The following is a 12,400-nucleotide window of genomic DNA, read 5'->3' as shown; positions in this document are numbered from 1 at the left end:
TGCATTAAAATAACTGTACAAGTACAAAATTTAAGGACTTATCACTAAAAGTCGAGGACTTAATACATTAGGGCAAAAATAAACATAGCTAACTGCCATTCATTATAAGTGAAAATAGTAAATATCACATGAAATATTGGTTTTAGAATACAAAGACCTTGTAAAAAAAACAAAGAGAATTCAATTTTCTATCGATTAGTATCAAAAAGTGTTTTTCGGAAAAAATGGACTTATAACAAGTGTGCACTAAGCCATCGATATATAGGCTGCACTCGAGTCGCGGCGCCGGTGAGCGTTTCTAATCGAAAAATTATTACGAAACGACGTTGGAAAGTGCGGTCGGGAAACAAAAAAAAAAAAACAAAAACGATTACGCGGCGTCAATGACGCACACCCACACGCACACCCACATCGCGAGATAATGACGACGACGACGACGACGACGCGTCGTATGCGACCCCATATCGGCCGACCCGCTGCACCGCGCCGCACGAGTCTGACGGCCGCCGCCAGCGTGAGGGCTCGAAGGGGCGTGCGCGCGGCGCCTTATAGATCGGCGGGCCGTGGCGCTCCACTCGGCGCGCCCGTCGCGGTCTCTCGGCGCACAGTGTGCAGTACGCACAGCATCCGTGACCAGACGAGCCGTCGTCCACAGCGGCGTGGCCCGACATCTCCATAAAATCGTATCGATTCAGTCGACCGCCGCCGAGGATAACGCGATGCCGTCCGTCGCCCCCGCCGAGGCTCACGACGGCGACATCAGCCACAACAACAACAACAACAGCAGCAGCCGCAACAACAAAAAGTTCCGGGGACGACGCCACCACCGGGGCTGCTCGCAGCTGACGTCGTCCCTGCCGCTGCTGCTCCTGTTCGCCGTCGGGTGCCTGTGCAACCCGGACGCCAAGCGCCTATACGACGATCTGCTCAGCAACTACAACCGGCTCATCCGGCCGGTCAGCAACAACACCGACACCGTTCTGGTCAAGCTGGGCCTCAGGCTGTCGCAGCTCATCGAGTTGGTACGCCGCCGTGACCCACGCGCACCCCTCCCCGCTACGGATCTCGTCCGGGCCGAGATCTTACGCGTCACCGGACACCAGTAGTCGCAATATATTATTACGGTCGTAGATGTATTGCAATTGCATTATATTGTGTGGAAGTAGCAATGGTCGTAGCTGTAGTTAAGTATAGGCAGAAGGAGTAGTAGTAGTATTAGTAGTAGTAGTAGTAGAAGTAGTACAATGCAGTGAGTTTTTGCGGGTAATTGTGGGTTATTGTGGGGTTATTATGGGTAATTGTGGGTCGGACATCTTCCCCATTGTTTGTAGTCGGATCACGATGACTCGAGCCTCATAATATACTTATTATCTGCGATGACCAGCTGCCGTGATGACCGGAACCGCGGTCATCGTGCGTTAGTCTCTGGAGGTGACCGATTTATATTATACTCGGTGTTTTATAGACAATTCGATTTCGAGGACAGCATAATATCAATTCATATTATGACTATTGACGACAACTGCTAAAATATAATTAAACCGAACAACATTAAGTTTACAAATCACTAGGAAACCGTCTGCGCCACTATCCATCCACGTGTGGCTTAACAGTAGGACTCTATTAAATGCAAAGCGCTAATTCGAGTCTTAACTGTAGACGATTGCGGTCTAAGAATTTTGTACACGCAACGGTTTCCGGGAAAATATCATCGCGGTCGGGAAAACGAAATGAAAATTGACATTAGCATGCGAGCATATTATTAAAACCTAAACGATATTATATTATTTAAGCATCAATTAGCGTATAGGTATAATAGAGGTACCTATATACTTCATAAGATACTTGAAATCGATGTTTAAACCATAACGTACGACGGTAACTGATCGAAGAAATGAGCTTCGTTCTTTTTGACACAAACTAAAATCACTACGCCCAAATTGGACTCTCTGTACATTAGCCAGCGGGTCATATATTGCACGCGCGTGTGCTTCTCGTCGTAAGGCTTCGGACGCGGTCGTTCATTCGTAACCGGACGCTATAAACGATAGGTTTAGCGGTAAACCGATCACACTGATTTACCATACTCGATAGCTGGCAGGCATGCAGGCACCTGGTATAACACTATAACCACGTCCACGACGACTTACGTATACAGAGCGATTCTTTTGAATGTAAACACGACATTTTACCTCGTAAATACTACGTTACGTTACTTTTAAACATTGTTTTTTTTTATTTTATCAACTATTCAGTATCAAAGTCACTAGGTACTACAAAACAACATGTTTTTGATAAAAAAAATTATTAATTTTTTTATCGCCATTATTTTTTGAACGGCATCTTGCGTTTTAAATTTTGTATTCCAAATCAGGATGTTATATCTTTCTGGAAACGTCTGCACAATATATAGAAATATAACTTCAAACGAACGTTAGCACTGAGTTATGAGTATATAATATTGTAGTCAATGGTATTGCTAAGTTAATTAACCATTAGCCATAAGACGTTTACAAAGTTTAGATGAACATATAGCATTGTAGTGGATGACAATTTTGCCGGTACCGCGGGTGTGCCACTGCATTATGCGACCTAACCAATGCCATAATGTTATAACTATAATAATAGGACTCTATAATTAACGCCGTAAATGCTTGGAAGCCCTAGGAATTTATATATTATATTATTATGCGAACCATACCTATGCACACGCGTATTTCGATCGTCATAAAAACATTATGTACAAATCGCAACGTCGGATGAAAACCACGTACCTACCATGTAGATATATACAAGTTCGTTATAATATGGTAGTCTCATTACAGTGCTCTAATATTATGTAGGCACCATATTATACAACAACTAGATAGCCGCCTCCTTCTTATCATCGAAGTCGGCCGTCATTTAAAAAGCAGGCAATGTTTACAAAATAATATTATCACAGTATATTATATGTTTATATAAGTATACATTATGTATATGAATAAATGTAAACATTGCCTGTTTTATAAATGACGGCCTACTTCAACATTGGTCACAACTGTAGTATAAAGACAGCTTTATCTAGTTGTTATATATAAGATATATCTGCGGTACCTACATAATATTAGAGTACTGCGGTGAAACTACCATAAAAAACTTTCATTTAATAACATTTTTGTTTAAAGAAATATGTTTAATTACCAAACCGAATGAGAAACAAATTGATTTAATTCTATTTAACGATTTTCTCTAAAATATGATTTTTTTCTTGTTGCCCATGATGCTTCGTAATATTGTATGGGAGTGTCAGTATGTCTTATAACATTGTTTTATACACTTTTACCGTCGCTGTTGTCGCACTTATATCACCACTTCTTCACTGGAGATAATAATATTATCATCTCGATAATCGAACAAGGTTATTAGGAACTTGTGACGAATCGTTGATATGATGAGTGGTAAAAACCTAGATTTATGTACCACCACAGTTTTCTGTAATGTACTTGCTTAGAACAGGAACCCTGAAATAAAACGAATACTAAATAATATTAAATATCTTCCACTGTGTTTCGAGTTGGAAAAATGTCCGTCGATATAAAATTCGCAAGCTATTTAGGCGATCTATGGCTTGATTCGCCAAGCATGCTTACCCCATTCATTTTTCTTCAAACCTAGGCAACTAGGCAATCAAAGTCTAATTTATACTTCTCATAGTATTGTATGGGACCCATCGTTATGTAATACAGTTTTTTTACAATATATATATGCACCCAATGGTAGTACGAAAAATCTCAATAATTTTAATGAGTTAATTAATAAATGAAAAATGTAGATGAGCATGCTTGTTGAATCAGCAGCATGTACTATACCAAATTACTGGAAATATACCTATTGTTATACACATATCCGTATCAATTTTACATGCACGAAAAACTATGATCCAACACGTGATTGATCACACGTACCCTTTGTCTAAGTAATAGGTATAATAATAGAAGTATGTGATTATTATACCTGAACGATAATTATTAACTTCAAAACCGATGAAGTTTGCGAGCACTGGACACTGTGAATTAATTCAACACGTCGTGAGCGATGATAAAAGAATAAAAAAATAAGTATGAAATGACTTTCGTTGTTCATAATATATTGTTTGAAATTTGATGGTTCAATCGCTCTAGTAGTTAGCACTTAGCAATTATAAAAATATAACTTGTGGGAAAAACGAAGTCAGTTTCTATATAATAACCATTTAACAATCTTATGTGATTGATATTTTTTTTACGGACATACAATTAAAACACGTCATATAACCATAATAAAAGTATGAATAAGTCGTAGTGATGACAAAAAACTTGTTTGAGCGGTTTCAGCCCGCGGTTGAAAGTAATTTTTTGAGAAACGGTTATCTCGTCAGAAATCTTATTACCACGTTTAAGTATTTCAATTAAATCTGTTTCAGGATGTTCTGTTATACAATATTTTCCGTATTTGAATCGAACCATCAGCATAAATTAATATAGAGTTCATTATGACCTATGTGATTTCAAGTTTTTATAAGTAATTGACATGTCAAAGAAAAAACAAGTCGTTACTTTTTTTTTCATCCTTACCGTTAGGTGTTATGATTTATTATGCATGACAGATTGTCAACAGTCGACATAAGCGACTATAATAATATTATTCGGAACCAATAACGACTAGTTACGACGACTAATTAGTCAGAGAATATCGTCGTAGTGTAATAAAAAAATGTCGATGATAATAATTGTTGACGTTTTGTTTGTTCTAGAATCTCAAGGATCAGATTTTAACGACGAACGTATGGCTGGAGCACGTAAGTGATATTTTTTAATATTTTAATACGCAGAAGGCGCTTTTAACCGATCGCCTTTAGGAATGGGCAGACCACAAATTCATTTGGGAACCACTGGAGTACGGAGGCGTTAAAGAGCTGTATGTGCCGTCCGAGCATATCTGGCTGCCGGATATCGTCCTTTACAACAAGTTGGTCTAAGACTTATAGATAGTAATAACTAATAAGTACAGTTTTCTCATAGTCAAACTTGAATAATATTAAAACTTGATCGATATAAGTAGGACTTCATTTATTATTTTGTATGGCATTTTAATACGACAGCGCCGACGGAGAGTACGTGATCACCACCATGACAAAGGCTGTGCTTCATCACTCCGGCAAAGTGATGTGGACACCACCAGCCATATTCAAATCGTCGTGCGAAATCGACGTTCGCTATTTCCCGTTCGATCAGCAAACATGTTTTATGAAATTCGGCTCGTGGACGTACGACGGAAACCAGGTAAATACCGACGAAATGAAATGTGTCCATATAACAAGTATGCGATAACGGTAAATTATCATTACTAGAGATTTATACTCGAGGCTTCCCGATTTCGATAATGATATTCCGCAAATTCGTCAGCGGCGCTAACTTAGCGCTTTCGAAGTTCATTTTAATCCGATTTTCTATCGTCGCACAGTAGATATATAATTAAAAACTAAGATTATTCGATTGATTTATGTCATCAAGTCAATATTATACCTACCTATAATACGACTGTATAAATTATCATCATACGTTTAGTATTCACGAGGCACGCGGGTCGTTTCATAATAATGCGATAGCATATTTCAAACCTCAACGATAATTCTTATTTGAAAACGTTCATATAAGCTGACGACGATATTAATTTAAATAATAAATATTATTGTGTAACGTAATAAAAAAAAAGTTAATACTGCAGCCGTGTGGTCACAACATGGAATACGTTTACTAAGTTGAGATTTCCGAGACTTATGGACATAGCGATATTCCGGTTAGGTTGGGTCAGGTCAGATTTTTTTTTTTGGATAAATAATTAATTTGAAATTATTATTGATAAGGCAAAGCGAAGGTATTAATAATTGAGGATATTCCGGGTGCGTCCCGTTTTTAAATTTTACCTTTTTCGAGGTCGAGTGCGTTTTTGAGTGCGTCCTCAATTCAAAGCTATAAGTATATTCTATACATAGCTATTTAGGGCAAACCAGCCGTCTAAAAACTTTGGAGACACAGGTCTGACGATGGAATATGGTGGTTCAAAGTATATACGAGTACAACTATAACGCTTTATACGTAATTTTTACACCTATCACTGTGGCAACAGTAGGGAAACTGAATTTTATTTTAACTCGGATTATAATTAAACACGGCTACAGCTCACTCGTTTGCGGTCAATAAGTGCCAGTAAAACTGTTCACGTCAATATTAAAGAATATATTATTGTGCTAAACATAACAATAATTATTGCATCGCTTACTACTACTCATTACACAATTCATAAGAATGGCGCCTATATCAAAATATGTTGTCGTAATTTTTTCCATACCTGTTGTTTACATTAAAATAACTATAATTTCGGGACGCACTCGGAAAACCCCCTATTAATAATTATCTATTATAAATGGGCCTACCAAAACAATCCTCATAGATAATAATATCCGTGTGTTAGCGACAATGTGTGGTATTATAGTTTACTTGATATTATATTAGTTTATTACTTTCCACGCTGTTGAGTTTTATATACAAACAAATAAATAAATAAATACCGTAATATTTATAAGCTCCGAGACTCCAAATTTTGCTAACAGCAAATTATTATTGATTAAGCAACGTGTAGTTAATATTATTATCGTTATAAATGGGTCTACTAATATAAGCTCGATTGATAATATCTGTGTATAGTGTTAGTGAAAATTTAAGGTGTTAAAAAAAAAATTTTCAATATATAATATTATAATCTCTGAAATTGTAAATTTCGCTAACTGAATGTTTTTTTAGTATAATCGTACAATATCTGACACTATAATTATTATCATGTTAATAATTATAATTAATTTGAATAAGTACGGTATGTGTTTACTAATTAATCATACTATAAAATTTAATTATAATTATGGGTTGGGATCCAATACTCGATCTAGCTGGTATTAACAAAATTTAAGTTCAATGTGTGACCTTTAAAAATCGTTACCTTGCTATAAGAACGTTGTTTTTGAGTCCCGGAGATTTTGATAAAAAAATGTATCCTTGATTGGTTAAGAACACCACCATTATTCTTTCGGAGGTTGTCAAATTTATTAGAGTTTCGAATTAGTACACCATGATAATATATTATTAGAATTTTGTATTTTAATACACATTTAAACTCCATAAAACTTTGTTTTGTGTAGAAAATGTGTTTGTGGAGAGAAAAAGTTTTCCGTAATGATTTACAATAGTATTGCCGTATTGTATGTTCGTTCAAGCTCATCCATCTTGTAGATGTTTCAGAATTATTGGTCAATCACGTCTTTATGAAGAGGGTGCTACGCGTTCTCTCTGTCTTACAAACGCATAACATAGCAAATGTTACGGTCAGAAGATCACATTTATCTCTATTAATTTAAAAATTGGAATGAATTTATCCCTTTTAAAGCGTTAAGGTAAGATTATTATCTAGTGAACTTCGTAGGTGTTTTCATAGATTTTAATTTTGAAGCAAATTATGAATACTTTAAAATGCACAAATAATTTACAATTTTAAAATACTTATAACTTGCTTTACAACTAAATATTAAAAAAAACCCCTATGAGGTTCACTAGATAATAATATTCTTACTTCTAAATTTTATTAGAGGTCAATTCACTCTAATTTTTAAACTAACAGAGCTAAGTGTGATTTTCTGAGCGTACAATTTGCTAGGTTATGCGTTTGTAAGACAGAGAGAACGCATGTGGATGTAGCGCCCTCTTAAGTGTATTAATCAATGATATTAATTATCTATTTGAAAACAAATTGTCTTTGAGTATAAATCAATTACATCTGCAGTAATGCCGCGGGTCACATATTCTACTAAAACATTATTATTTTAAATATATTAGCTTCCGTGTACATTAAGCACCTATGTTGTAACTTTATTAGAAATCAAATAATTAAAGTAAATTGCTTACACACAATTACATTTCTGTACCGAGTTCACTTAATATATAGTTTAATCTTAAACGTATCGATATAATTGGCACCCACTGTAAATTTGATGTAAATTATAGCTTAGTTTTTACCATTTTTTTTTGATCAGTGGTTTTCATTAGCTGAGTTATGTATGCAGACAGTTTGGGATTAATTGTCTACATACATCATTCAATATATTGATAGATTTATTCCAACGACAGCGTACAATATTATATTGTTATTAAGTTTGACCCCAAAGACCAAAAGTCATACAACCTACACAAAGAGTAAAAATAAGTCAAAATAAATTATTTTTTTTTATTATTAATGATAGGCTAAATAAAAAACTAAAATAATCAACAATTATTTATGATCACGTATAACGATAGAATAATGTGAAATACGAGATTAATACAACGATAAAAAAAATCATAAAAATTGAAATCATGTAATGTTTTCCGATGGTTTTATCAATACGATCATGATCACGATACTAAAATGATATTATCTAGGTAGGTATATGACTATTTATTATAATAGTATAGCAATGAAACAACGACCTGCGTGATTATTGCATTAATCCAATTATTTTTTTAATAACTCATTGAGAACAAGTATTTTGATTATTAGTAATTAGTTGTAGGCGCTTTTCGTGTTCATAAAATCATACCAAAAAATAAAGCGCTATTTTATAAATTAATTATTCTAAAATGTGTATAAATTATTAGCCATTTATTATACTTAATTTCGACCTTAAAAATAGTCTATGAATAACCAACAGACCACTTGACCGATTTTTATCCCTCCCCCGGTATAATAAAATTTAATACAACTACGTTATGTAGGTATTACAGGTACATGACATTGACGTAAACACACAATAATTATTAATAACGCGTTAATACAGCTGAATTTGATAATATGGTAATGAGTCGTAATAATTTTTGCATCACCTTCCGATTTGTTAACTTCATACTTTATGCGTGCTAACTGTGAAGTAAATATTGTTGTCATACCAATACCGTTGTCTCAGGGTCAACTTTCAAATTAAAAACGACTACGGTTCCTGTATCGCTTAATTATAGGGTTCATATTAATTCGATTTCCTGAATTGACGAAATACAATAAAAATTAGGATGGACCTACTCGTTTTTTAACTCTCGAACGTCTAATGTGTCACTCCTCACCACCCCGATTTCGTTAAACACGTCTTGTTTGTACCTGTACAGTTTTTGAAAAATCCGCAGGAGTAGATAATGACGTCACAGATGACACTGTTTGCTCGATAAAGATATATTTTTACTAACCGCCGATGGGGGCGATTGTAAACTCTCCCGATTTTAATGGCATGTAAACTCTCCCAATGGTAAGCTCTCCCGGGTTTAGTCCAATACTACTTGACGGGAACATGTAAATTCTCCCGGGTCTACCTTCAGTACTACTAAGCTAGAGGAGCATGGGACATTATTCGTATAACTGAGTTGGTAAAACTAAAGTAATTCTGTTAATAATAAGAATCATTATTCCTGTGAGCTATAATATATTATAGTTAAAATACTACTTTTCATGGTAATTGGAACACACTGATTTCAAAAAACTTAAGGATAAATAATTAATATTTAAATAGAAAATACAGGTTAACAGTAATACAATTGATAGAAATGACATTCAGAATCCCTGCTGTTAAGGCAATTTATAGAGTAGCAATAACATTTAAAACAACTCGAGAGAGTTTACACATTTCCTTCAGGTGAACATAGATTGACCCGGTAGAGTTTACCATACAATCGTGAGAGTCTACCACCGCCCGCCAATGGTTTGGTCCCAATATTGACCTGCGATGGACGGAGATAAAATATAAAAAATAAATAAATCGACGCGCACCCGTCCCCTTTGCGCAGTTGGAGAGGAATACAAAATGTTCCCCAAATGTTTTCGGAAATTCCGTGGTAATGCATTAATTATTGCATGCAAACGCGGCGTTTCGTTGTTTTTCGCTTTTCGAAATCGGTCTGATGACGATTTTCTTTTTTCATACACAGATAAACCTCAAGCATATCGGCCAATTGGTGGGATCCAACAAAGTGGACGTGGGCATCGACCTGTCAGCGTACTACCCGAGCGTGGAATGGGACATTCTTGGCGTGCCGGCGGAGAGACACGAGAAGTACTACTCGTGTTGCGTTGAACCTTACTTCGACATATTCTTTAACATAACCCTGCGACGGAGGACGCTGTTTTACACCGTTAACCTAATCGTGCCCTGCGTGGGCATATCTTACCTGTCGGTGTTGGTGTTCTACCTGCCCGCCGACTCCAAGGAGAAAATTTCACTGTGCATCACGATCCTCCTGTCCCAGACCATGTTCTTCTTGCTCATCTCCGAAATCATACCGTCGACGTCACTGTCGTTGCCGCTGCTCGGCAAGTACCTGTTGTTCACCATGTTGCTGGTAGCCCTGTGCGTGGTCGTCACCATCATCATCATAAACATACATTACAGGTTAGACAACTATGTATGAGCATAAAAATATGTTCCAATTTTTTTTGAGAGGGGGGTGGGGGGGTACGACACTCCCGTCCCACCACCGACTTTTTTAAATGCTTGTACAATTGTTTGCGGTTTTCTTTGCAAACAAAAGTTTATCGAGTTTAAAAAGTTGGGATTTTTAATTTCTCCCATTTAAATCAGCCCTTACTTTTATATTATAATGTACAGTAAGTTTACCTTTTTTTTTTGTTTTTTATTTTTATTTTATTTTTATTTTATTTTTATTTTGAAATAGTATACAAACTTTACGTGTAAAATGACTATGCACGAGTTTTAATCGAGTGGGCTGAGAAATTGCGATGCAATTAGATAAATGTCGTTTTTTTAGGAATTTGTAATATTACCGTCAGTATGAACCGTCAAAAGTGTTGGAGTTGTAGCCAGGATTAATTATTTTGTCAAACTCACGTAATATCTACAAATCTATTTAATGAAAATATTGTATGTTTTTACATTTTAAAATGATTATAACTTACCAGGGGCGTACGCAGGAAAAAAATTAGGGGGGGGATTGAAAAAATGTAAAGTAGGTATTCATAAATATCATATTATTCATACTGTATTACACTTTTCTATATTTTATTTTAGTCACTTATACTATATACATAAATACATAATATATTATACATATATAATATACATATTACATAATATTATAGATAATAATTAGTAACTAATTATTACAATTTGTTAATTTACATTATAAAACGAGATCTATGCGTCTTGGTTTTTTTGCCGTTATGTCAACGACCTCTTCACAAGTCATTTCCACGTCACTTTATAAGTTTAATAGCATCAATCCATTTAATCTCTCCTCACCAGTCTTGTTGCGCAGATATGTTTTTAATCTTCGAAGACAAGAAAAAGACCGTTTACTTGTTGCCACAGAAACGGGTAGAGTTGCACCAATCTGAAAAAAATGTGTGTATTGATGGATACAATGCAGAATTACAATTGTTGAGAGTCTCAATAAATGTTCTAGGCTGTTTATCCTTTGACATATTTAAACAATGTCTGAAATAACAATGCATTTTATGTTTTAATATAGATCACAAAAAATATTTTTATGTATAAGAAATTTAATATTTTGTTACCTGTGCCACATGGTCATCTCAGCTATGAAATCATCAGTATATTCCTTGATGTCATTTGGCCATTCTTTTGCAAAAGTATTTACCGTTTCACTGATTTCTTTTGAATTCAGCTCAGAACACTTAGTTGGAAGAATATTTTGAATTGTTGACAATAGTTCCCGGTGTTCAAGAAATCTTATTTTTAGCTGCATTAATAAGTGGTCCAAAAAAGGATGAAAAATGGACTGACGAAAATATTCCTCTGGACCGCCTTCATAATTGTCTCTGTTCTTCTGTAATCCAACATTTCGCGGGGGTGCTAAATTAATATCCATATTGTCCGCCATTTCTTTTGCTGCTGCATACAAGCTTTTGAATTTCAATTCCAAATCATAACGCATCTCATTGATTTCATCATACACGTGATTTGCATAATCAATGCATAAGCTAAGATCACAATCTTCCTTTTGTAAAAACACACTGAGATTTTTCATTTTGCTGAAAATCGGCTTTACTACCGTTAAAGCCATAATAAATTGAGGTGTTTTTATCGATGCAAGCAGGGCATGAGGTTTGACTCCGATGGTTTTCAATTTATTTTCATAGTTATAACATACTGTCATACTCACTTCGAAACTAAATTATCATACATTTTATTGGTGATTTTACTGTATCCATTAATTTACAAACCACGGGAGAAGGGAAACTTAAATAATCTATTTTAATTTTTTTGAAATGTTATTAATAATACACTTGTAGGTCAGATAATTTATTTTTTGTACCTACTATTTTCGGGGGG

The 12,400-nt window shown here is 35.2% G+C and overlaps 1 protein-coding gene across 1 annotated transcript in view; it reads left to right on the top strand.

Moving 5' to 3' along the window:
* Positions 1–719: 719 nt before the first annotated feature.
* The window catches only part of LOC100166552 (acetylcholine receptor subunit alpha-L1), a 21,842-nt gene continuing 10,161 nt past the window's right edge, over positions 720–12,400 (top strand). The window contains exons 1-5 of the mRNA XM_008182417.3: positions 720–1,022; positions 4,775–4,819; positions 4,880–4,989; positions 5,123–5,303; positions 10,020–10,480. Coding sequence (XP_008180639.2) covers positions 720–1,022; positions 4,775–4,819; positions 4,880–4,989; positions 5,123–5,303; positions 10,020–10,480 — 1,100 coding nt within the window. The remainder of the gene's footprint in view (positions 1,023–4,774; positions 4,820–4,879; positions 4,990–5,122; positions 5,304–10,019; positions 10,481–12,400) is intronic.

This window comes from Acyrthosiphon pisum, chromosome A2 (assembly GCF_005508785.2).
Source record: "Acyrthosiphon pisum isolate AL4f chromosome A2, pea_aphid_22Mar2018_4r6ur, whole genome shotgun sequence".
NCBI classification, from domain to species: Eukaryota; Metazoa; Arthropoda; class Insecta; order Hemiptera; family Aphididae; genus Acyrthosiphon; species Acyrthosiphon pisum.
This window is presented reverse-complemented; position numbering and strand designations above follow the sequence as displayed.